The 26,916-nt window shown below is 34.3% G+C and overlaps 4 protein-coding genes across 5 annotated transcripts; 3 read left to right on the forward strand and 1 right to left on the reverse strand.

Annotated features, from left to right (window-relative positions):
• Positions 1-403: 403 nt before the first annotated feature.
• LOC133873767 (DNA-3-methyladenine glycosylase) lies at positions 404-4,201 on the forward strand. 2 transcript variants are annotated; one of them, XM_062311521.1, is made up of 6 exons: positions 404-776; positions 927-998; positions 1,098-1,221; positions 2,426-2,496; positions 3,635-3,692; positions 3,779-4,201. In XM_062311521.1, exons 1-6 carry the CDS (start codon positions 477-479, stop codon positions 3,940-3,942), a joined length of 789 nt encoding a protein of 262 aa, XP_062167505.1. In that variant the 5' UTR covers positions 404-476; the 3' UTR covers positions 3,943-4,201. The 2 variants fall into 2 exon arrangements, with proteins under 2 accessions (XP_062167505.1, XP_062167507.1); XM_062311523.1 differs by having other exon boundaries at positions 3,765-3,902.
• An 11,591-nt stretch (positions 4,202-15,792) lies between these two features.
• Positions 15,793-17,319, forward strand: LOC133873205 (uncharacterized). Its single transcript, XM_062310936.1, has 3 exons — positions 15,793-16,368; positions 16,485-16,724; positions 16,810-17,319. The coding sequence occupies exons 1-3, from the start codon at positions 15,793-15,795 to the stop codon at positions 17,317-17,319; spliced, it is 1,326 nt and encodes a 441-aa protein (XP_062166920.1).
• A 2,654-nt stretch (positions 17,320-19,973) lies between these two features.
• On the forward strand, positions 19,974-21,318 carry LOC133874063 (uncharacterized). Its single transcript, XM_062311896.1, has one exon. It carries the CDS (start codon positions 20,039-20,041, stop codon positions 21,038-21,040), a length of 1,002 nt encoding a protein of 333 aa, XP_062167880.1. The 5' UTR covers positions 19,974-20,038; the 3' UTR covers positions 21,041-21,318.
• An 864-nt stretch (positions 21,319-22,182) lies between these two features.
• Positions 22,183-25,548, reverse strand: LOC133873058 (gamma-tubulin complex component 3). Its single transcript, XM_062310773.1, has 3 exons — positions 23,076-25,548; positions 22,512-22,963; positions 22,183-22,417 (listed from the first exon to the last, which is right to left on the reverse strand). The coding sequence occupies exons 1-2, from the start codon at positions 25,346-25,348 to the stop codon at positions 22,669-22,671; spliced, it is 2,568 nt and encodes an 855-aa protein (XP_062166757.1). The 5' UTR covers positions 25,349-25,548; the 3' UTR covers positions 22,183-22,417; positions 22,512-22,668.
• Positions 25,549-26,916: the final 1,368 nt, after the last annotated feature.

The following is a 26,916-nucleotide window of genomic DNA, read 5'->3' on the forward strand; positions in this document are numbered from 1 at the left end:
GTTTTTTTTTTCATTTTTTTTTTAAAAAAATTGTTTTTATAATTTTCAGTTATTTTTTTTATATAATTTTTTTTTTTGTTTTTTCTTTAGTTTTATTTTTCGAATTTATAAGGACATTTTTGTCTTTTTGTTGGTCTTCTATACTAACATGACACCATATTTTTAATAAAAATAATTACAGCTTAATTTCTCTTTTATTTTTATTCAAAAATATGTGGTATCATGTTAGCATAGAAGGACCCTAAAAAAACTAGAATGAGCTCTAGCATCCCTTTAACAATTAAGTAGTAGTTTGAGGAGGATATATGTATTTTTTTAAAAAATATATATATAAAAAATTAAAAATACCAGGTTTACCGAACACAAGCCTAAATTCCATCTATAAACAAATCCCCGCCAAAATTCCCTCACAGACCAAGTACCCAGTCCACTCCTCTCTTCGTCCAACAGCTCCCCTTGGCTTCCACGGCCACGAGATGAACAAAACGCAGCGTTTCAAACGAGTGGCGAAACCCAAGCGACCGATTTCGACGAGCGAAGCCGGGGACGACGTCGTTGACCACGAAACCCGGCCGAATCACCCCTCCAAAACACTGAGCATTCGGGTCAAACCCAAACCCAAACCCAAATTGAACACGTTTCCAATCCCAGACCTCTCTTTTGACAGAATGACAATCCTGTCTCCCGAGTTCTGTCTGATCGACGCTCTCGATCTCGCGCCACGATTGCTCGGCAAGCATCTCAGGAGGGACGACGTTGTTCTTCGGATCACCGAGGTAATTTTCTTTTCTTGACTTCCGTTTGTTTTCCGAGAAAACGTTGGAAAACTCACTCTGTCATACCATTTTGCCTTTTTTTTTTGGGAAAATTGAAGCAATGTTTCGATACAACGTAATATACATAATACATTCGTGAGTACATGACAGGTCGAAGCTTACCGACCAAACGATTCGGCATGTCACGGTCGATTTGGAATTACAGCGAGAACAGCCCCAGTTGTAAGAGCACACTTCCCAGAACATTCTGCATTGACTAAAAATTCCAAGCTCCTTTTTTTCTTCTGTGTAATTCTTGTAAATTGTAAATGTTGTTTGTAGTTTGGACGCGGAGGGCATGCATATGTTTATCTGTGCTATGGTCTCCATACAATGCTGAATGTTGTGGCTGACAAGGAAGGAGTTGGGGCTGCTGTCTTAATCCGTTCTTGTGCTCCCATAAGTGGTAATCTTTTTCAAAGCTATGTAGCTTTATTATTATTAGCTAGGTTTACGCTTGTGTTGTTGTAATCATCTATTCTATCACCGCTAGTATTTGTAGTACACTTTTAGCCGATTGCGTCTTGGTAGGCAAAGATCATGCCCTCCTATGGTCACCCTCAAGACAAATTTGAAACCCACCAACCCAATTAGGAAATTGTTAGAGCGTCAGCCACCTTAGGGTGTTGTCAACTGGGTAAGAAGATCAAGAACCCTACATAACTCCAACATGTAGTGTTTGATAAACCTTTTTAAGTGTTTTTTTTTTTTTTTTTTTTTTTTTTGTGCGTGTTATGTGACGTAAAGGTAAAAGTAGTTTTTAGTTTTTTGTGAGTGTTTTGTGAGGAAAGCTGTTTTTATAATGTTTTTTGACTTTTTAAAGAAAAAAAGAAAGGGAAAAAGGATTAGCAAACAGACCATCCAACATGAAGCCTGGTTTGTATACCACTTGTTAGGCAATGAAACAAAAGTTGGGGAACTCTTAAGTGAGAAGATGATACGAATGTTGGGATACTAGATCAATCCAAAAGTTAAACTCTACAGGTTTCGGTTAAGAATGTTATATTAACCACTTACTTTTGTTGTTATTACTCGATGTGAGATTTCATCACATGTGAAACTCTGACAGAAATTGATCAAATACTCACAAATACGCATCCCAATTATGTGGAGATGATTACCCAAATCTTTTAGTTATTTTCCATACTAAATTGATAAAGAAATACATTAAAAGAGAGATTATATGAAGAGTTGGTTTGGCTGCTTAAAAGCCTTGTTCACGTACTGTAGAAAGTAACCAAATTAATCGTGGTGGTGTTTTTCCGAATAAAATTTACATGGGAGGAAAGAATTTTATTACCTGAATCCTAATTGAAGCTTCAACTTTTGGAATGAGACTTGTGCTGCAACACTTTGCAACAATATGGAGATTTTAGAATTGTAGAGGAGAAAACAAAACAGTTATTAATATCCTTGTTACTTGGATTTCAGCTGTTTAACTACCTTTTTTTTCTTTTTAATTTTTCTTCTCTCTTTTGTTCCTTGGCTGTACATTGCATAAACTTGCACAGGGACCTTTGTTCTATCCTTATGCCGTCTATCTTTTCTTGCAAAAAGATCTTGCTACTACTTCTAAAAGGGAATCTTTATCATCATTAATAACATCACAGGATTGGACACCATTCAGCACCGTCGAGGTCAGAAAACTGACAAGCCTGTTCTACTTACTGGACCTGGAAAGGTCAGTTTTTTTTACCCCCTTTTTTTTTTTTTTTTTTTTTTTTTTCTTTTTTTCTTTTTCTCTCTCTCTATTTAGTACTGTTGTTTTTGTATATTTTATTTAACAGGTAACAAGATTGAAATAAAGGCTAATATTTGCTCTTGCCTTGTGGATCAGTCAGTGGAGTACTGTTAAGTCAATATATGTGAAAATCTGTGAATACATATATTTGGCATTAAATGCGTATGGAATCTGCAATTAACTCTGTCTGATTATTGGTAGAAAATGCGCCTTATTAATTAGAGAAAATCTTTGAATTGTAACACTCCAATGTGTCAGATTATTATAATGTGATTGTAAGTAGGTATTCTGATTATTAACTTTTCTTATATGCAATTCCTTGTACAATACTTTCTTTCAGTAAATATGATGTATTTAATCAATGCCTTTAGTTATGTGTATGACCAATCATCTCTAATGAAATTGCCAAACGTTTTTCTGATATAGAAGGGGCAAAAGGCTGGAGAGTTTGGCTGAGAAATGAAACTGACAAAAGTAATATTCAGAAGAAGTGTAATGTTAACACTGATCTCTATATTCACACTGCCATTGAGCAGCTGTGTTTTACAAGATGGCTATTTGAGCAAAAATTGCCATCCAAGATGGCTAGATTGGGATGTTTATAAGCTTCTTTATCTTTTTACTTTTTTAACTTTTGTTAATCAAGTGGTTCTGGCCCTTTTGCTTGCAACTTCTCAAATATTAGTTTCACCATGTTATTTAAACTGAATGGTTTATATAATTTAAGCAGTTCCCAACTGCTGAAATTACCCTCAGATTTGTAGCTGAGATTGACAAATATGATTATCAATGTACTTTATTGTTACGCATAATATGATGAGTATTTGGAAGTTTCTCTCTTTTATTGGTTGAATGAGTCTGGAGCCATAGTAATAGCTGCCAGTAATGCTTTGCTCTTCTTAAACATGAGAGGCTGTACTCGGTAGTATGAGTTTATACAGAAATTGCAAAATAACATAACTACATTTTTTAAAGCTGTTTGGCTGCCATGACATGTTCTTAAAGGTCACTGAATTAGTTTTGAGGACTTTATATACTGCTTTATCAATTGCTTAATATTTATATTTTCCCATTTTAGATTGGTCAAGCACTAGGTCTGTCAACAGAATGGTCAAACCATTGCCTCTATGCTCCTGGTAAGCTCACCGATTGTACCTTTTGAGCTTTGAACTTGACTAATGGACTGTATGTATCTCTGAAATGAATAGAGGGTGTGGTGCAGGTGGTTTAGAACTCTTGGATGGTCCAGAGCCTGAAAAGATACTGATAGGTCCACGTGTTGGTATTGAATATGCTTTGCCTGAGCATGTCAATGCTTTATGGAGATTTGCCATTGCGGATACCCCTTGGATAAGTGCTCCCAAAAATACCCTGAGGCCGCCCTGATCTATTATCCATCTCTGCAACAAACTCCAAAATGGAGTGGGAAAGAAACCTTATCTGATCAGAATGTAAAATATGAAATATTTAAAGAAAAGGAAGATTTAGCTATACCCCCCCTCTCTTTTTTTAATACATATCTGTTTAAGGGTAAATTAAACTTTACCCCCAAACTTATGCCCTATATATCCTTTGATTTCTAAACTAAGACTCATTGTAATTTGGACCTATATCAAAATATTCCGAATTACCGCTCGGTTAGATATGGCCTTTAGCATTGAGGAAAATGTCGCACGTGACTAACACACGCATCTCAGTTATTTGGAACTTACCAAATTACCCTCGTTATGAAACTGTACTGAAAAAAAAAAAAAAAAAAAAAAATTGTAATGCAAGGGAGGCAGATAGGGGATGACCAATGTGGGTTCACACCTACAAACAAAATATGTGAGAGCGGTTTGATACATGATTGGCATGTTGGGTTGGGCATTTCTAAGGGATCAAATATAGTGGGCCTTTACCAGGTTAATTTGGTTAGTGAGCATTTTATCTGATGGGCTTTTCTTGTAAATAAGTTAGTTTTGATGAGCTTTTTACTTTGTAATTTTGTTGAAGTGTTAGGCCTCATTGTAACTAAGATAAAAAATTAAGTAGGACCAGATAAGGAGGAGGAAAATGATGACGTGGCAATAACAGAAGAATCTAAAAGATTAGCTGGCAACATTCTGCTGGCAACTAATTCAATTTATAAGAACAACCCAATCAGTAGAGAATAGGGGGAGAGAAAAGAATTATGTCCGAAATTTGTCACTAGAAATTCCTTGGAGATTGAGCACTCTCGAATATGCTCTTATCATTTCAATACAAGTTTGTCTAGTATTTTCCATCATCAATCCATCATCTTTAGTATATATTTCACTAAATATTCATTTCAGTCGTATTTCCATATACAAAACACCAAAATATATATAAACCAAGAAAAACCCATTACAGCATTACAAAACATTTTCATACTTTGTTAGTTATGGTGAGTCATAGTTTAGAGGTCGAAGTGTAAATAAAGAGTCAGTTTTGAAGATAAAAGTATAATTTTTCCTAATCTACAATGGCGGAGCCTGAAATTTATCTTTAAGAGGGTCGGGTTTCTTTTTTTTTTCTTTCTTTGTGTTCTATATTTTTACTGTACACAAAAAAAAAATATAATAAACACAATCTCGTGCGTGTAACAATTGATATATTCAGCCTTTAGTTTTGTAAATAACTAAAATTATCAAGTATAGAATTTGAATTAAAGTTCATTCTCATTTTCACAACTAACAAACTACAAGCTAAACTATATAACATAAAAGGTCTATAAAAGACTCATAAAGAAATTAAGAATAAGTAAATACTAGTAAAAATGTCACATAATATTGACTCAATATGAAGCACTATCAAGATCTTAAAATGAATATGAACTAAAGGGCAACATTGCAGAGACGACCATTACACTTCCAATCATATTTTCAATTTTCTTACAAATGATATATTCAAAATGGACAAACTAACTAATTTATGGTGCAACAATTTAGTAATTGAAATAAATTTAAAACAAAAAGAAACAACAATAATAAAAAATAAAAATAATAATAATAAAAATCTTATAATATAAATAATAGTAGAACTTATAAATAAAAAAATAAAAACAACTACAATTTGAAAGTCACTGATGCAATTTAGAATAGAAAACTAAAACTAAAGAAAAAAAAGTACTTACTTTTGGAAGATAAGTCTACGTGGCAAAAAAAAAAAAAAATCCATGAGAGAAAACTAAAAAAACAAATACATAAGGATGCAATTTGAAAGAGGTTCATACATTTCAATTTCCTACGTGGCTAATAAAAAAAATCCAATAAGAAACCGTGTATGAGGGCGTGGATAAATTACATAACAATTTTTCTTATAAAATATTTTTAAAAAAACCAATTGCAGGGGCCACAACCCCTACTAGCCTTAACGTGGCTTTGCCACTGTATACATCCCATATACATCTCTATACAACAAAGTTTCAAATCCAACATTGAATTTGTAGGTCCCATAAATCCAATGGTAGATTTGAAAATGAGAAGTGCAAGATATGTATGTATATCATTTCTTGTTTTGTTAAGATCTCAATTTTGGCGAGCTCTTGTTGAGATATTAATGGAAGCATGGATCAATTACTTAACAAAATTTCTTATAAAATAATTTTTTTTTTTTAAAAAAAAAAATCAATTGCAGGGGTCACAACTCCTGCTGGCTCTCCATCATTGTAAATATAGTCCGTATTAAAATTATGGAAATTTGAAAAGGGAGCATCCAAATGGCCTTGTAAAGATGGAGGCACGACAAAATTGATTGATTTATGCGATTAAAGATTATTTTATAATTTTATTTTTGAAAAAAGAAAAAAGAAAAACGAGTTTGAGTCTAGAGTTCTAATTGAAAGAGGCCAGTGCCACTATCTTACGTTGCTTTATCTTTGTGCTTGTTAGCAAATTGAGTACTCTTAATAAACCGATTATGACAAGTGATAACACAAAATAAAAACAAGAAAAAAACCTCTAATATTAATATTAATACCACGTTCACGTGCAAACACAAAAAGAAGAGACAGCTACTCCATCATCTTTATAAATAGTGTTTCTTGAGTAGTAGGTCTCTGTTATGTGAATAATGAGATAAATTGTTTAGATTCTGAATGAATTTAAACCTAAAATTTTAAAGAAACTTAAACATTTTCAAACACAAATTTTGTAATTACTTCTACTTATTTTTTTATTAATGATCACCATTTAGATAGAAAAGATAACACAACTTAGACTTGGAGTAAAACTAATACATTGTTTTGGAGATAAAGCCTTGTTAACCCTATTTTATCTAAAGATATAAACTCCTACCCCACTTAAGAATTAAACTCCTACTCTAATCAGTAAGTCTCTGTTATGTGAATAATGAGATAGATTATTTAGATTCTAAATGAATTTAAAACTTAGATTTTAAAGAAACTTAAACCTTTTCAAACACAAATTTTGTAATTACTTTAAATTACTTTTTTTTTTTTATTAATGATCACCATTTAAATAGAAAGATAACAAACCTTAGACTCAGAGTATAACTACTACATTGTTTTTGAGATAGAGTCTTGTTAACCCCTATTTTATCTGAAGATATAAACTCATACACGACTTAATAATTAAACTCCTACTCAAATTAGTCGGAGATAAAAGCCTTGTTAACCCATATTTTATCTGAAGATATAAACTCCTATCCTACTCAAATTAGTCGAAACTCCTACATTGTTTTGGAGATAAAGCTTTGTTAACCCCTATTTTATCTGAAGATATAAACTCCTACTCGACTTAAGAATTAAACTCCTACTCAATTTAGTAGGTCTATGTTATATGAATAATGAGATAGATTTTTTAGATTCTAAATGAATTTAAACCTTAGATTTTAAAGAAACCCGAATCTTTTCAAACACAAATTTTGTAATTACTTCTACTTACTTTTTTTATTAATGATCACAATTTAAATAGAAAAGATAACACAACTTAGACTTTGAGTAGAACTCCTACATTGTTTTGGAGATAAAGCGACATAAGAGTTAAATTCCTACTCAAATTAGTAGGTCTCAGTTATGTGAATAATGAAATAGATTGTTTAGATTATGAATGAATTTAAACCTTAGATTTTAAAGAAACCTAAACATTTTTAAACACAAATTTTGTAATTACTTTTACTTACTTTAGTAGAGCTCCTACATTGTTTTGGAGATAAAGTCTTGTTAACCCCTATTTTATCGGAAGATATAAACTTCTACCCGACTTAAGAATTAAACTCCTACTCAAATTAGTAGGTCTCTGTTATGTCTCAAATTAGTAGGTCTCTGTTATGTGAATAATGAGATAGATTGTTTGGATTCTTAGTGAATTTAAACCTTAAATTTTAAAGAAATCTAAACATTTTAAAATGCAAATTTTGTAATTAATTCTACTTAATATTTGTTTTTATCAATAATTACCATTTAAATAGAAAAGATAACACAATTTAGATTCGGAGTAGAACTCCGACATTGTTTTAGAGATAAAGTCTTGTTAACCCCTATTTTATCTAAAGATATAAACTCCTACACGACTTAAGAACTAAACTCCTATTCAAATTAGTAAGAATCTGTTGAATCTGTTCTGTGAATAATGAGATAGATTGTTTACATTCTGAATGAATTTAAACTTTAGATTTTAAAGAAACCTAAACTTTTCAAACTAAAATTTTATAATTACTTCTACTTACTTTTTTATTAATGACCACCATTTAAATAGATCGAAAAGATAACACAGTTTAGACTCAGAGTACAACTCCTACATTGTTTTTGAGATAAAACCTTGTTAACCCCTATTTTATATGAAGATATAAACAATAAAGTCTTGTGAATTCCTATTTTATTTGAAGATATAAACTTCTACCCTCATACCCGACTTAAGAATTAAACTCCTACTCAAATTAGTAGGTCTCTGTTATATGAATAATGAGATAGATTGTTTAGATTCTGAATGAATTTAAACCTTAGATTTTAAAGAAATCTAAACGTTTTCAAAGACAAATTTTGTAGTTATTTTTACTTACTTTTTTTTTATTAATGATCACTATTTAAATAGATCGAAAAGATAACACGACTTAGACTCAAAGTATAAATTCTACATTACATTGTTTTTGAGATAAAACCTTGTTAACTCCTATTTTATCTGAAGGGCTTAAGAATTAAACTCTTACTCAAATTAGTCAGAGACATTGTTTTGGAGATAAAGCCTTGTTAATTCCTATTTTATTTGAAAATATAAACTCCTACCCGACTTAAGAATTAAACTCCTACTCAAATTAGTAAGTCTCTGTTATATGAATAATGAGATAGATTGTTTAGATTCTGAATGAATTTAAACCTTAGATTTTAAAGAAACTTAAACATTTTCAAACACAAATTTTGTAATTACTTCTACTTACTTTTTTATTAATGATCACCATTTAAATAGAAAAGATAATACAACTTAGACTTGGAATAGAACTCCTACATCGTTTTGGAGATAAAGCGACTTAAGAATTAAAACTCCTACTCAAATTAGTAGGTCTCAGTTATGTGAAAAATGATATAGATTGTTTAGATTTTGAATTAATTTAAAACTTAGATTTTAAAGAAATCTAAACCTTTTCAAACATAAATTTTGTAATTACTTCTACTTACTTTTTTTTTTTTTTTTTTTTTTTTTTTTTTTTTTTATTAATGATCACCATTTAAATAGAAAAGATAACACAACTTAGACTCAGAGTAGAACTCCTACATTATATTGGAGCTAAAATCTTGTTAACCCCTATTTTATCTGAATAAATAAACTCCTACCCGACTTAAGAATTAAATTCTTACTCAAATTAGCGACTTAAGAATTAAACTCCTATTTAAATTAGTAGGTCTCTGTTATGTCTCAAATTAGTAGGTCTCTGTTATGTGAATAATAATATAGATTGTTTGGATTCTGAGTGAATTTAAACCTTAGATTTTAAAGAAACCTAAACATTTTCAAACACAAATTTTGTAATTAATTCTACTTACTATTTTTTTATTTTTTATTTTTTTTTTATTAATGATCACCGTTTAAATAGAAAAGATAACACAACTTAGATTCGAAGTAGAAATCCGACATTGTTTTGGAGATAAAATCTTGTTAACCCCTATTTTATCTGAAGATATATGGTGTGTTTGGTTGGTATTGTTTTTCAATATTCCAACCGGGTTTTTATTCAAAAACCCGGACCCGAAATCAAGTTGAATAAGATCCGATGTCCACTTGAATATTGTTTGAATGAAGTTTGTATTTCGAGGTTGGACGCGTGAATTTCGAGCCAGCAGTCAGATTTTCTGAAGACGTTTCAGCACCTTTACCTTGTAGCTGTCACGTTGCAGAGCCTTTCTCCTTTTCCCCATGTTTCCACTTTCCTGCAGCTGCGATGCACCATTTTCCTGTAGCCATTTTTCCTATTTGCCTTCTTCTTCTTCCCCCATCAAGCTACAGCAAACTTCATTGCAAATTCTACAATTTCTCTTATTTTAATATTTTTTTAAAACTCATCCATTCCTGCGGAATCTCAGTTTCATATTTGCCTTCTTCTTCTTCCCCCATCAAGCTACAGCACACTTCACTACAGGTTCTACAATTTCTCTTATTTTAATATTTTTTAAAACCCATCCATATCTTTCTTTGGTTTATTTTGAAAAAAAACCCATCTATTTCTGCAGAATCCCATTTTCATATTTGCCTTCTTCTTCTTCCCCCATAAAGCTACAGCACACTTCACTGCAAGTTCTACAATTTCTCTTATTTTAATATTTTTTAAAACCCATCCATATATTTTTACAGCTTTTTTTGAAAAAAAACCCTTCCATTCCTCTTCCTAGAGATGGAAGACGATGGAGTCCCAGAGATGTAAGGCTAGGTGCAGAAGCTGGTACCCACCACCGAGGCTGTAGTAGGAGAAAAAGGAAATAATTTGGGTGTGCAAACTCATTAGATCTGCCGCTGTAAGTGTACACAATCCAAGCCTTGTTCTTTTTTTATTTTATCTATTGGGTCATCGAGATCAGATAATCTCGAAAAATTCGTTGCAATCAACGGCCAATCTTGTATTTGTGTAGTAATTTTGATTGTAACTGAGCTCATGTGCTATTATTTTCCTCTTGTAGCATATATGCTACTCTGAACCTGCTGTGTAGTGATGAGATTGCGAATATTACGTCTGCTTTTTCTTGGAATGGCAATTGAAGCTTTTGCTTGAAAAGCAACGTGTCAGGGTGCTTTTCAGCTTCCATCACCACCTTTCGTTCGTTGCAGCAATATTCGTTGGCAATACGATTGGGGTCTTTCACCCATCAGATAGGTAGGTGATTTTGGCTTATTTGCTTTTATTTTATTTATTAGACCTGAACCTAACCATTTTTGGACTTTGTGTTGTGACTGAAGGCCTCGCACAGTAAACGGAAATTGGCTATAAGATCTTGCATCAAAAGTAGAACCTCAATGTCTTTAGAGAAGCCTTATTTCCCGGATGAGCATTCTTCCTCAGCTGGTTCCAACACCGAACGATACTCAGCTCCTCCATTGAAGATAGTGCACGTGGACGGTCGAAGAACACGATCTTGGAGGGTTAATTTCAATTTCATACTTTGTTGTTGTTGATTATTGTTTCATTTTTTATTTGTAATTTGCACAATAATTTTTTGTATTTCAGGAACTGTTAAGGGGATTTATTATGTTGTTATTATTTTTTAAAATAGTTATTCCGTTTTTAAAGTTCAAATATTGTTCCTGTTTGTTTGTTTGGATTTTTAAGATCATTTTGAATTATATATTTGAGTAACTGCATAAATTTGAGCATCTGTTATTATTGTTTGAATTGTTATTCTAATTTTGGTTTATCTGTGTGTTTAATTTTAATTTTTTTTTCTTTTAAGTATAATTATTTTTTTGAATCACCGAATGGATTGGCATAAACAACCGAATGAAACATGCATGCTATCCACATTTGTTGTGAGAATAGCAATAACCCCAAATAATTGTAAAAATTCAAGACCAAAAATTTACACCATGATGACCATTTGTTTTGGTTCAGAAAGAAAACACACTCTGGTTCAATCACTCTTTTGTCTTCCTTCACAAAATAAAATAGAAAAAATATTCTCTGGCCTTTTCGTTGATGCATTGTTGGCCAAATCCCCATTTTGATTTCATTTCTTCATATGGGCCTTCATGATTTATCTAAAACGAGTATTTTCCAATCCCATTTTGCATTTCTATCCAATAACGTAACCCTGCTGTAAGAAGTATTGAATTGTAAAAAATATATATATAGAAAATTAGAAATACATATTTAAAAATGTGAACATCTGTTTGTTTGTTTTTTTTTTTTTTTTTTTTGGAAGAGGGCTTGAATTAACAACAAGAAGATTACATACATAAGTTTTTTTTAAACTTATCAAACCATTACCAAAAACTAATAATTCACTTTGTAAACACTAAAAAAAAAAAAAAAAGCATAATATGATCCATTGATCAATATACAAAAGTAACTTTGTTTTTACTGTCCACAACTATAGATGCTGTTCATATGCTTTGTCTTTTTTTTTTTTTTTTTTGGGCAATACACAAAAAAAAAATAAAAAAACAAAAAAGAAAAAGAAAATGGGCGCAATAATACCCCCTAATCAAAACATTATCAAAAACAAATTTATAAACAAGACACTCATATTTGTAACAAATATGTTGAAAAAAAAAATTCTTTAAAACACTCTTAACTTCGTAACAAAATTGGCACAAATTAAAAAAAAAACCACAAAGTAATCAAAAATTTATGAAAAGCAAATAATTGAAAAGACACTCATATTTTTTTTAAAAAAAATTAAAAACAAAAAATGAAAATGGGCACAATAATACCCCATAATCAAAACATTATCAAAAACAATTTTATAAACAAGACACTCATATTTGTAACAAATATGTTGAAAAAAAAAAAATTTCTTTAAAACACTCTTAACTTCATAACAAAATTGGCACAAATTAAAAAAACAAACCACAAAGTAATCAAAAATTTATGAAAAGCAAATAATTTAAAAGACACTCATATTTTTTTTAAAAAAATAAAAACAAAAAATGAAAATGGGCACAATAATACCCCCTAATCAAAACATTATCAAAAACAAATTTATAAACAAGACACTCATATTTGTAACAAATATGTTGAAAAAAAAAATTTCTTTAAAACACTCTTAACTTCATAACAAAATTGGCACAAATTAAAAAAACAAACCACAAAGTAATCAAAAATTTATGAAAAGCAAATTAATTTAAAAGACACTCATATCTTTAAAAAAAAAAATGAAAATGAAAATGGGCACAATAATACCCCCTAATCAAAACATTATCAAAAACAAATTTATAAACAAGACACTCATATTTGTAACAAATATGTTGAAAAAAAAAATTCTTTAAAACACTCTTAACTTCATAACAAAATTGGCACAAATTAAAAAAACAAACCACAAAGTAATCAAAAATTTATGAAAAGCAAATAATTTAAAAGACACTCATATCTTTTTTAAAAAAATAAAAACAAAAAATGAAAATGGGCACAATAATACCCCCTAATCAAAACATTATCAAAAACAAATTTATAAACAAGACACTCATATTTGTAACAAATATGTTGAAAAAAAAAATTTCTTTAAAACACTCTTAACTTCATAACAAAATTGGCACAAATTAAAAAAACAAACCACAAAGTAATCAAAAATTTATGAAAAGCAAATTAATTTAAAAGACACTCATATCTTTAAAAAAAAAAATGAAAATGAAAATGGGCACAATAATACCCCCTAATCAAAACATTATCAAAAACAAATTTATAAACAAGACACTCATATTTGTAACAAATATGTTGAAAAAAAAAAAAAAAATCTTTAAAACACTCTTAACTTCATAACAAAATTGGCACAAATTAAAAAAACAAACCACAAAGTAATCAAAAATTTATGAAAAGCAAATTAAATTAAAAGACACTCATATCTTTTTTAATTTTTTTTTTTTAAAAAAAGAACCACTTTTAACTTTAAAACAAAACCGGCACAAATTAAAAAAACTAACCACAAACTAATCAACACATTATCAAAAACAAATTTCTTTACAACGGGTGAAAAAATTATTCCTTTTTTTACGCTTGTAGATTTACCATGCTCACAGCACAAATTTAATGATGTCTTCAATTCATGCTACATTTTGTACAGCCATATTCGACGAGAAGCAAGAAGCAGTGTTTTCCTGACTCGTTCAAAACCTCTCATATTCGAAAGGTATTCCTCGCAATCTGTTTCCCGATGTATGGTGTAAAATTAATGCATGTTTATAACTTTTTCACCATAGACATATATTGGAATTCTCGACTGTAATTAATTTAATTTTAAATTAAGCAACATTACAAATTACTTGCTACTTTGAGAGTTAATTGTAATTTATCTTATTGTCGAATTTTGTTAAAACATTTTACTAGTAGTCCCCCTCAATAGTCAATGTTCCTCGTAAATGCCAATTATGTCTATAAATATATATATATATATATATATATATATACTTTCATAATTTGCATCTTTGTCATTAGGGGGAATATAGAAAATGAAGTGGTAGTTCGAGGGGTTATATAAAAATTTGTCAACTTCATGTTCGTTTGGTTGTGAATTTTTCCGTACGTTGTTACTATACCAAACTTGTGAATTTCTAATTAGTGACACCTAAGGGGAAAAGTACACTAATCCCCCTCAATGCATCGCTGTCACTAATGGCCCTACTTTTTCACTCCATACTAGAGAAAACGAGGTGCCATGCCAAAAGGAAAGGGAATTGAGTGGACTCCTGAGGAAGCTGACCTGTTGCTCGAACTTCTTCTAGAATGTCTGCATAACGGTACCATTGTCAGAGGGACCGTGACCAAAAATACATGGGTGGATCTGACCGAGAAAATGAATGCGAGGGCCACTAGGGTTTTTACCCCTAGCCAGCTATCGACGAAGTACAACAAGTTTCGTAAAGACCACACAGACTTCTCAGGCCTGTTAAATCATGAAACCGGTTTCGGGTGGGACCCTATATTGAACACCGTCAGCGGGACCCTGACGCAATGGGAGCGTGCCAAGATGGTATGCTCTATCCCAAATGACCTCGGTGTGATCAATCTTTTATAGAAATCATGAAAAACATCTAAATGTAAACTAAGTGTCTTTTCCGGGTTTTCGTAGGTCGATGATAGAATCACATGCTTCAAGTCAAAGGGGTGCCGTAACTATGAGCAGCTGGGGATCCTTTTCGATCAGTCAACTGCAACGGGCATTCTCCGCCGATCCTCCGCACATTCCCCGCCTAACGCCGAGGAGGAAGAACATCTCATGCACCGTATGCAGACGGAGGGTATGCACGTGCATAGTGGTGGGGCTGGTCGTACGGGTCGAGCAAAAGGTTATCCGTCACAGGCATTTGTTGACCTCGACAGTCCTCATGATGATGAGGCCGGTGGACCTTCATCTGGTGGAGGTAGGCGCAGGGGGAAAGAGCCGATGGTGGAGGATACACCATCTGACCTGGCGCGGGATATTGGACTGGGTGTCAATATGGGATCTACACAAAAAGGATCTTCGGGCAAAAAAGGATCCAAGCAAACGAAAAGCCAGATGGTGGCTTCGAAGAAAGCTTTGTACGATGAGTTAAGGGAGATGGCAAAGGCAAGGAAAGACATCTTGCTTCGGCAGAGTCAGTCGGATATGAGTTCCACACAACAGCACAGCACTGCCAGATCCGCACTCCCGATGGATCGGGCTCTCGACTTCCTAGACGAGTTGCAGCATGAGGTAAGTGATGAAGTGTACGTAGCTGCAACAGTTGCTCTGATGGATGAACAACTTCAAGCCGCGTGGATCCGCATGACAAGAGCACGTAGATTGATCTGGCTAAAAAAGCAGAAGCCCCTTGATGACTGACAGGCAGGATAAGATTGCAAATAACTACTTGTATTTGTACTTAACTTTGAGGGTAATTTATGTTTTTTTTGTATTTTAGGTATTAAGTATGAGACAATTATATTGGGATGCAATGTGTTCTTCTATTTTCACTTAACTTTGAGGACCAATTATGTTAGTTTAATGTACTTTCGGTATTAGTTATTGCAATGTGGTATGTGACAATGATTGGTGATATGTGTTTTACTGTGTGCATATGTGACAATAATTGAATTGAATCTGTGTTTGCTGGTATGCTGTACACATTATTTGAAGCTGTATTAAACTCAAATGTGTCCGTTGGTAGGATGGATGGATCTAACATCCCTTTCGACGCCATGGATGAGGATAGTGAACAGGAATTTGATGACGAAATAAATTTGATATTGGCTGTGCTAGACATATCAGATGACGATGACGATTACGATGGAAACTGCAAAATGCCGGCACGCAATTTGCCATTACGAGGGGCCATGTATATAAGGTGCATGCTGAACGGTAACCCAACGCCGTTTAAGGAAATGTTCCGTATGGAGCAACCCCAGTTTATAACGTTGTGTACTGAGTTGAGGGAGCGCCAACTCATGAGGAGTACAAGGAACGTTGAGGTTGAGAAAAGTGTGGCTATATTTCTTGTGGTTATCGGCCACAGCCAGGGGCAGTGGGTCGCGTCAAATCGCTTTCAACATTCCACTGAGACAAGAAACCGCCATATCAAGACGATGCTTGGTGCAGTGGGTCGTCTAGCGAGGATTTACATTAGAGTTCGTCACAGGACTGGGGTGGCCCCACATGTAAGCGGTGATCCCAAATATTATCCTTGGTTCAAGGTGAGTTCATGTCCTTCTGTAACACAACAATGTTATATTTATGTCACCTTTCAAATACTATAAAGAATGCCCGGTTTTATGATTTATTGTTTTTATTATTTCTTACATTTTGATAGGATTGTATTGGTGCGATCGATGGCACACACATAAAGGCGGAAGTCCTAGTCGAGCACCAACGCCTCTTTCGTGGCCGGAAAAATGATTGCACACACAACGTGATGGCAATATGCGATTTCGCTATGTTATTCACGTTCGTGTACGTTGGTTGGGAGGGAACAACTAACGATGGTCGCGTATTTAAGGATGCTGTTACAGGTGACAACGGTTTTGAGTGGCCCACAGATGGTGTGTACCTTGTAGTCAAAATGCCTTTAAGTATACATCAGACATTTTCCTTCTGTCTGTTTCTATATTGACATTTTTATTGCATTATTTATGAAGGGCACTATTACGTGGCTGATTCAGCGTATCCATGTACGCGGGGTTTTTTTGCCTCCATATAAAGGGGAGAGGTACCATCTCAACACTTATCGCAACAGGCCGTTGCCACGTGGGTACAAGGAACTATTTAACTTTAGGCACTCATCGTTGCGAATGATCATCGAGAACTGCTTCGCTAGATTGAAGAGGAGATGGCGTATATTAAATGGCATCCCTGGGTACTTATTGGTGCGTCAACCTAGCATTATATTGGCATGTTGCACGCTACACAACTTCGTCGGGGTACACAATCCGAATGATGAAATCTTTAGCGGCAATGATGCAGCAGAACCGGAAATGGACGTCGATCAGGTAGACATGAGTGAGCACCCAGATGATTATGGCAACAACGATGAGGCAGGCCCATCAAATTCAGGACATTATGACTTCTCCCAAGCAGCTTCCGTTGAAATGGCCCAATTTAGAGAAGGCATTGCACAAGCAATGTGGGATACCCGTCATGGACACTAGAATGCGGGAAATTTAAAAAATTGCAATTATATTGTACAAGTAGTGAATTTTTGTTTTGGATATGCATTACGTATGGTTGTGGTTTTACGCATGTGTTTGGTTAATTTCGAGTAAAATATACTCTTATGTACGATTTTGTACCCGTACTAATTTTGTTTTACAAGTTTTTTTCTTCTTATTTTTCTTAACGCATTACCAAGTAGACATGGACGTCAAGGTGAATTGTACATGTGGTGCTGGACCCATGAGACTCCTCGTTTCAAGAACAGAAAGGAACTACATGCTGCGTTTCTACAAGTGTCCCCTAGGAAAGGTATGAACTCGTCAAAAAACGCTGGCCTCAAATTGAACCAACATTTACATGTTAATGATTTTTATGTTTAAGTGTATGTCGCAGTGGCAGTCTCATCCCGTTTTAATGTATTATTGTAGAATCATCCCGGGGGTTTCTACTGGGAAGATGAGTTGATGCAAAATTTTGTTGAACCGGTACACGAGGACCCCGCTGTGCACATACATGCGCAGGGCAACGCATCGGGCATGCCGTGGCTTGTCGGGGGCATTATGCGATGTTGTGGTATTACATGGATTTGCGTCCTTTGTTTGTTAGGGTTATTGTTTTTGTTGGTTCTCATCTTCGCCTGAAGGGGTTTGGTTTGTAATGAGGGTAGTTTATCATATCATATATTTTGTTTTTACTGGTATCAGTTTATTGTATAATATATGTCGGATATTCCTAGAGATCGCTACTTGAACCTTTTTTATTTTCAGTACCGCTCATGAACGGTAATAGAGCTATGCATTTGACTGAATGCCAACCTTTCTTCATAATGTACCTATCTGTTTCTTTTTCCTTTCCATAGATTTTTTGTTTGCTTTTAGTTTCTTTATTTTATGTTAGATATATCTTGCTCAAATTAATTTGTGGTAAATGAATATGTCGATAATTACGGTTTATAATTTTGAATTAAAGCAGATAAGTAATTTAGTTTTAACGAGAATGAAATAGGCATTTTTCACGAGAAATGAGAAGGAAATAATTTATATTAAACTCGAAAAAATATTCGTTACTAAATAAAATTAACTAAAATTAATCATAAAATTAAAACAAAAAAACGTGTTTATCTTAGATTTAATAAAGCAAAATAAATTAAAATCATTAGTCCATAAAATTTAATACTCAATTTTTAATTAGTATACAATGAATATTTCAATCATTATCAAGATTAAAGAAAAATTACAGTTTAGTCCCCCAAATTACCACCCGTATTGTGTCTAGGCCCAAAAATTGCTAACACTCCGACTTCGGTCTCTCAAAGGCTCAAACTACTAAAACCTTTAAAAAAATGCCACATTGGGCGAGATATGTCCATATTACTCATGCCACATGTCATTATAGAATTTTTTTAAAAAAAAATTGAAAAATATAACTAAAATCCAAAAGCAAATATATATATATATATATATATATATATATATATATTTCAAATAAAAATAGGAAAATGGGGGTGGCTCGTAGGCCACCCCCCTCCCAAAGGGATGGCAATACCTATATTTTCTTCTTTTTTTTTTTTCTTTTTTATTTCTTTTTATTATTATTATTATTAAAAAAAAAGAATAAAAATGAAAATAAAAATATAATTTTTTAGTTTTTAGTTTTTAGTTTTAATTTTTAATTTTTTTGTAATTTTTTTTATCATTAGTTTTATTATTTTTTACCATACCAATCATTATGCACAACTTTTCATACAAACCAATCATCTTCAATCATTTCCTACTATTAAAAAACATTTTCTTTTTCAATTTTTAAAAATTAACACTTATTTTCATAACACCAATCATTATACACAACTTTTCATACAATCCAATCATTTCCAACCACTTTCTACCATTATAAAACATTTTTTTTCAATCTTCCAAATTCAACACCCAAACACATATTCGAAAAGAATCTGAATTATATTCAACATCCAAACACATTTTCATTGCCTTGAAATCCGTGATCAGATTCAGAATATTATTCATATTCGAAATATTCGATACCCAAACGCACCAATAAAATCCTACCCGACTTTAGATTTAAACTACTACTCATTGTTTGGATTTTGAGTGGATTTAAACCTTAGATTTTAAAGAAACCCAAACCTTTTCAAAGACAAATTTTGTAATTAATTCTACTTACTTTTTTTTAGAGTCCGTTTGGGTTTGCGATTTTAAAAAGTGCGATTTAAAAAAATTGATTTTTAAAAATGCAGTTAAGCGTTTGGTAAAATCACAATTTAACCTTTAAAATCGTAAATTTACCTTTAAAATTCTGCGTTTTCAAAAAAGTATCATCTTATCTGCGATTTGAAAAAGCAGATTTTATGCGTTTTCAAATCGCAATTTTTAAAAATGCAGTTTCCAAACGATTTATGTTCTGCGATTTAGTTTAAAATCGCACTTATTGTCTACGAAATCACAATCTCAAACGCACTCTTAGACTCGGAGTAGAACTCTTACACTGTTTTGGAGATAAACCTAACCCCTATTTTTTGTGAAGTTATAAACTCCAACACGACTCAATAATTAAACTCCTACTCTATCTAGTGTTACACCCAAACCGATTATATATAACACAGACTCCTAATCCCATACCGACTACAAAAGGAAAATAGATATATACTACCGCATGATCAATCCCATAAGTCTTAGTATCATAAGAGTCTGATCAATCTTCATGGAGCAGATTTCTGAAGGAGATATGGAAAAAGGAGCTTCCGATCAGTCTTCCCAAGCATCTGATGAAAGCGACTATGATGATAATGAGTCTTCCGATCAAAGCGACCATGATCAATCTGATGAAAGATCCTTCAAACAGGTTTATCATTGTCGCCCTCTCTCTCAGATTGAAAAGTCACTCCCAGAAAACGGCGACAAAATCATAATGCCGACTTCAGCTCTCATGCGTCTCCTCTGTTTCGAAATCCAGTACCCCATGCAGTTTCAAATTGAAAACGAATCTTCCGGGCGAGTTTCTCACTGCGGGGTCTTGGAGTTCACCGGCGAGGAAAACTCCGTCTTCTTACCAGTTTGGATGATGGAGAACATGCAGCTACAAGAGGGTGACCGTGTGATTGTGAAGAATGTGAGGCTTGACAGAGGAACTTACATGAAGCTGCAGCCCCACACCACAGATTTCCTTCACGTCTCCAACATGAAGGATCTGCTGGAAGATATATTGACGAACTTCTCTTGCCTGACAGCCGGAGATACTATCATGATCGACGATAACAGTAAGAAGTTTTACATCAATATATTAGAGACCAAGCCTTCTGCTGCTATAAATATTATTGATACAGATTGTGAGGCGGAGTTTGCTCCTCCTCTAGATTACAAAGAACCTGCAAAACCAGCGCCGGTCAAAGATCAAGAGAAGCAAGCCAAGGAGAAAGGGAAGTTCGTACCATTCCAGGGGTTGGCGAGGCGCTTGGGCGGGGAAAATTCAGCAGAACCAGAATTATCTTCTGAACTGAAAGAGCAAGCATTGGATGCTGCAGCAGATACAACGGCAACTCAACCAAATTTAAGTTCGCGCAGACGTGAAGGAAAACTAGTGTTTGGTTCCGGTGAGACCCAGCCAATGAAGATCTCAAAGGATGATGTTCAAGAAGAAACACCTAAGAAAGAGGAACAGCAATTTCGGCCATTCACAGGGAAGAAGTATAAATTGACCGACTGATTTGATCTTATTTTTAACAAGTTGAGGGATATAGCTCATTTGTGTTTTTACTTTAAATTTACTTTCATTTATCTATTTATTTATTCGAAAAAAGCATGCCCACTTCCATGCAACCACTTGATCTCAGAACCCAACAATTTAGATTTTGGTGATCTGCATGATCTTATGACCCCCAACAATGTCGCAAAATCCCTTCCATTTTTTTTGTTCCCATCAGAAAAGTATCTACTGGCAACAAATCAATCCCAAGCTCTGTTTTGGATAACTCCATTCCAAACGTAATAAGATCCTCTCAATTTTAAGTGAAATGGAGAAGAAGTATTTTATGACCAAATTTAATGTTGTTGTATCTAACAATGTAGATAAATATGTAGTTTCATTTATAAGTAATCGTCAAACATATTTTCTGAAAAGAATCGCGAACAGGCAATTTGAATACCAGTGCGTGAGTAATTCAAAATAGGAAAGAGATGGGTTATAAAGCAAACAAACCAGGCTGAAATGGCCTATAGTTCTAGCCAGTACGAGCTATATGCAATTCAGATGAGTACCTAAGAAATTAGAATGAGATAACATTTACCAGCATTCTGTGTGGAACAAATTGAAGACAGCAGAACCTGTTTCCAATTTGACCAAATAGCGTGGCCAAGTTGATCTTTAAAGACCATTCTATCAATATATTTCTTGTTAAATTTACTAGCCATTCTCCAAGCCACACTGGTTCCACATAAACGTATATGAAATAACTTAACTAGCAATGCCTTGACCAGCAAAATCTACAAGAAAACTGAAATTCCCTTAACAGCATAAACAAAGATCCTATTTCCATCACCAAGTTCTCATGGTGAGGCCATAAACATACAAATCAATAACACGTCTCTTCCACTCTGCAATACCATCCACTTGGCTCCAAATTAATCCCCTCCCTCAATACCTTTAAACAGGCAAACACTTATAAATTGCACTAATTGTCAATTTCTTCATATAATGAGAACTCCATAGATCCACCTCCACGATGAGAACATATACAGCATCACATGGCAAGCACAAAGGTTATGGAAAAGCCATGGTTTGTTTGTATGCCACAACACAACAATCTAAAGGAACAAGAAGAGAGACCAATTGAATCGAAGAAAGGAAGATGCAAAACAATTGAGAGCCACACATTGCTTATCATTCAGCCAATAGAAATTTTATCGTACAAATGTCCAAGCTCTGGATGGACAACTTGCAGAAGCCACAAGAAATCACCAAAAGCAAATCACCCAGATATCAAATACAAAACGTGTACACTACCACATTTCACACCCTGATATATATATACCTTCAAGTCAATTTTATCTTCCACAAAAGCCATCAGAAAAAAGCAACCACCATCTGAAAATTAAAATATACCTGCGTCAGAATCCCAAAGATATTTTGAACGCTTTAAACAATTATAAAAGCAAAAGGGAGCTAAGAGTTCTCATACCTAAGTTCAAGCAATTAGATATGAACTGGTAAGTCCTGAGGTCAGCCAGCCCCTGCATGATTGTTCAGTCACATGGCCAGGGGCAGTTGCAAATTGAAGAACTTTCTTCACGCCTTGATTGTAGAAACTTTTCTTGAACAATGTGTCAACTTCTTTCCTATAAACTAGCACTAGACCGGCTATAAAATTCAGTGAAGTCAAGCCGGAACAGAAGGAACTTCAGATCAACATGTTGCTGCACAGGCAACTGAGAAAGGAAGCCCTCAAGCAGTGACGAATATTCATTTGCTATTGCATCCAAATCTTGTCCCATATTTCGAAATAATTCACTGGCACGTTGTATGAGGGCTTTCTTGCCATCACCTATCCAGGACCCAGGCTCTGACACTTTATCACTTAATTGCCTCTGTGATTTCCTCTTGTCTCGAGAGGGTAAAGAGGATTCCATAGTTCTGCAGCAAACATGTGATCCAATAAATACTAGCTTAGCCAAATGAAATTCTTAATATAGTAAACATTATTTTGCCCACAAATATAAGAATGATAAAGCAGAAAGATCAATACCTTGCTTGCAACTCATAAATCCCTTCATATAATCGATCAGCATGACTTCGGAATCGCAATATAAGATCAAACAAGGCAAAGAGCGACTTGCAAAGGGTCTGGGAACGTTCTCCAAGGAGGGATTTCTCAACAATTGAATGGAGATACTTCTCGTGTGCAGCAAGTAGATCATCAAGATCCTTTGCTACTTCCATTTCACTTGAAAAATTTGACCATGACACCTCCAAGACTTCAAACATAATATAATACTGCAAGTTTGTAACAAAATGATTCATGTCATCCCAAAGAACCTGGCATCGCCTCAATGTCGAAAGCAACTGCAACTTAACTGCACGTTGCAGCTTAGAGAAGGAATGAGAAGTAATACAATTTGGTTTCATCGTCTTCCAGGCACCAATAAGTGCATGCTCCACCCGCCTAAGCTTCCACAGGAAATTAAAAATTTTTAAATACCTTGCCATAACAGACTCTGTAAACACAGTATCCAGCGGAACTCTTGCATCATATTCCAATGAGAATACATCCCAACCTCTATCTCCAGTTCCATGTGGCATCATCTTAACCCTCAAACGATCCAATATGTCAGGATCATCGTATTGAGCATTAGAAGACCGGATTGCAGTTTCCAGCAAGCCAGCTAGTTTAAAAGTACTAATGGTGTTAGCAGGCTCTGAGAGCTCTGGCCCAACAATATCCATTAGATACTGAACAAAATCCCCTTGTCCAAGCAGTAAATATCGCTTAATTGCAAGACAATGTTCTTTGAACTTGTACTGCTTGTACATAACATCCAACAAATGCTTATCAATCCTCTTTGCTGCTCCGTCGACCAAAGATTCAAGGGCATCGGTTTCACCATACCCCAGGCTCCCTCTTCTTGTTGTGGTTCCAGCGGCAGTGGCAGCTTCTGTCGCAGCATCGGCCCAACCATGATCCTCACAACAAACGCGAAGAAAATTTATAGACTTACCAGTCCTTAAAATGCGCTGAGCAAGAGATTGTGAAATAAAAGAAGGAAGCATCCCAGCGTGGAGCCTGTAACCATCTCTCCAAAGAGACTCGGCTTTCACTGGCTGACCCACAACAAAAAATTCAGCAAAAATATCTTCCAACTCCCCTTCCAAAACCCAACTCCTCACCATCTCAAAAAGCGGAGAACAAACCCGCCGGAGCAAACACCTCATGAACTCGTGCACCAGCGGATCACCATGCTGAGCATGCAAATGAATAGTCCCAGCCATTGCCCCACCCCTCAAGACCTTACACTTATCAACCAAAACAGCCATCAGCCTCATTTTCACCATCGGCTCTGCAAACCATACTGATAACCTCCTCAATGATAGATAATTCTCCGAGCTAACCTTCTCAGAAACCAATGGAATAGGATTCATCGACTGTGCTTCAAGCACTGCCAACAATTTATAGTACTCCGAAAGCTCATCTTGCAATGCAGCACAAAAGGCCTGCCCAACAGTTCCCACATCCTCAGCCGGAAACCGATCCATACACTCCGAAATATACCCTTTAACCTTCCTAAACAACCAGCCCAATTCACAAAGCTTTCGGACAAAAATCCGGGTCGCTCTTGGAACCTTAACCAAATCCGGTAAAACATATCCATCAGCATTTTTATCGAATTTGACATACTTTCCATCAATTCCCTGACAAGCATACAACACATCTCTCACCAATACCTCTTCACAAACCTCATTCTCTTCTTTAACCAAGTTCACGAACTCCCTAAAGGCAATCTCACGCCGATTTTCTGGGTCTTTCGAGACCAACAAAACCCCATTTCTCCAACCCTTTTCTTTGCTCCCTAAACTACGCGAAACCCTCGAGTCGTGACCCGAATCGGCGTTGTTGAACGCCAAATTGGGCAACAAAGCCGAAGAATCCAACTGGGTTCTCGCGGCTTTTCGGTCCTCGGCTATGATTTTGAGCAAATAAAGGACGGCCCACTTGTTATTGACGCTACCAGTGCCAGTTTTGGAGGCGAATTTGGTGCAAAGGTCGGCGAGAGTGAGGGCTTCAGAGGACTTACCTTGAGTGGCGAGGCGGCGCTTGATGGACTCGGCGATGGCGGCGGCGTCGGGCGCGACGGAGGGCGTCATTCGGCTGGAGAGTATGCGAAACGCGTAGCGTAGAGAGTTGCGGAAATCGGGGGAGCTGGGGTCTATGGGACGCGAATCGGAGGTGGGGTTCTGGGAGAGTAAGCGTAGGACTAGCTCTTTGATCAGATCTGAGACCTTTTGTTGGTCTTCTTCTTCCATTGCTCGCTCTTTACACACACGCACAGAGGGTTTGTTGTTTTATTTGAAGGGAAAGGAGTGGGGTTGTGAGGAGGGTTTTGGGTATTTGGAGATTTGCATATAGGCGCGGAAATGGGAAGGTAGCTTTTTGATTTTTCAAAGGGTGGTCTGATCTGGGTCTGCTCTGGTGTTGAAACTTCAAAGACCACGATAGGTTTCTGTAATTGGCAAGTTGAGAGCATTTTCAAATATTTGAACAAGAAATTAAATGTATATTTTTTTTTCAAAAAAATTAAAAAAAAAATAGCTATATACCACCACCGCACCACGTTAGTGTCTCACTTTTATTTTAGGGTTAAATATGTTTGTTCTATGTGATTTAATGCCTTTATTTTTTATTTTTTATGGTTTACTTCGTATCGTAGATGATATTTCAATTATGATTACAGATGAAGATGGTACTCCGTCCAACTTTCGTTCAAAAATCGACAGAAATTCACATCACATGCCTTTAAAAAGCGACATGTATCTCAAAGTATGATTAAAAATTAAAAAACTAAAAATAATACAAACATTAAAAAATACAAAAAAAAAAATGAAAAAAGAAAAAGAAAGAGGGCTTTTGAGGGTGATTTCGGCCACCCCATTTTGCTCTTTGGGGGTGGTCGAAACACCCTATGGCCACCGGTCATGAGGGTGGCTTAGCCCTCTTTCTTTTTTTTTTTCTTTTAAAAAGCTTTTTTAATTTTTTTTTAATTTTTTAAAGTTTTTCGTATTTTTAGTTTTTTAGTTTTTTTTTTTTTAAAAAAAAAAAAAAATTAATTATGCATATAGACACATGTTGATTTCTTAAAGCATGTGACGTGGACTTCCGTCAATTTTTGGATGGAGGTACAATCTTCGTATTTAGCCATAATTAAGGTACCATCTACGATACAAAATGAACTATGAAAAAAAAATAAAGTTGTTAAATCACATAAGGCAAAAAAGTATTTAACTCTTTAATTTATTATATTTATGCTAATGTGTCATATTATAGTAGTCCTTATTTTTTCTTTAAAAAATAAAAAATAAATAAATAAAGAAAAAAAAAGTTAATGACTATTTGATCCTGCCACGTCAGGATATTAAAATAAAAAAGTGATGTATAATATTGTTCACTTTTTATTTGATTAATATTTTGTTAAGAATGCCAATGAATTGTTTATCGTGCGTATCAAATTTTATGTCAATTGAATGTTGTTTATTGTCAAATTTTATGTCAATCTAATGCACTTGTAGACATTATGTTTAAAGTATATTAGAGTAATGCTATATATTATATAATTATCTCACTATATTAATATAGCACTATCAATTTATCGTTAATTTTTTTTAATTTTTTTTTAACAATGATTGATATAAAAATAGATTGACAGTTCATGTCAGTATAATAACATATTTGTGTAATAATGACGTGGTATATTGCATTACTCGTTATAATATAAAATAATTTATGAGTTGAACCTAATCCAAGAAAGGTTATCCAATAATAAGGAAATAAAATAGGATTGAAATCATTTGGCAACAATGGTGGGCCTTGCTTTGTT

This window comes from Alnus glutinosa, chromosome 7 (assembly GCF_958979055.1).
Source record: "Alnus glutinosa chromosome 7, dhAlnGlut1.1, whole genome shotgun sequence".
Classification (NCBI taxonomy): domain Eukaryota; kingdom Viridiplantae; phylum Streptophyta; class Magnoliopsida; order Fagales; family Betulaceae; genus Alnus; species Alnus glutinosa.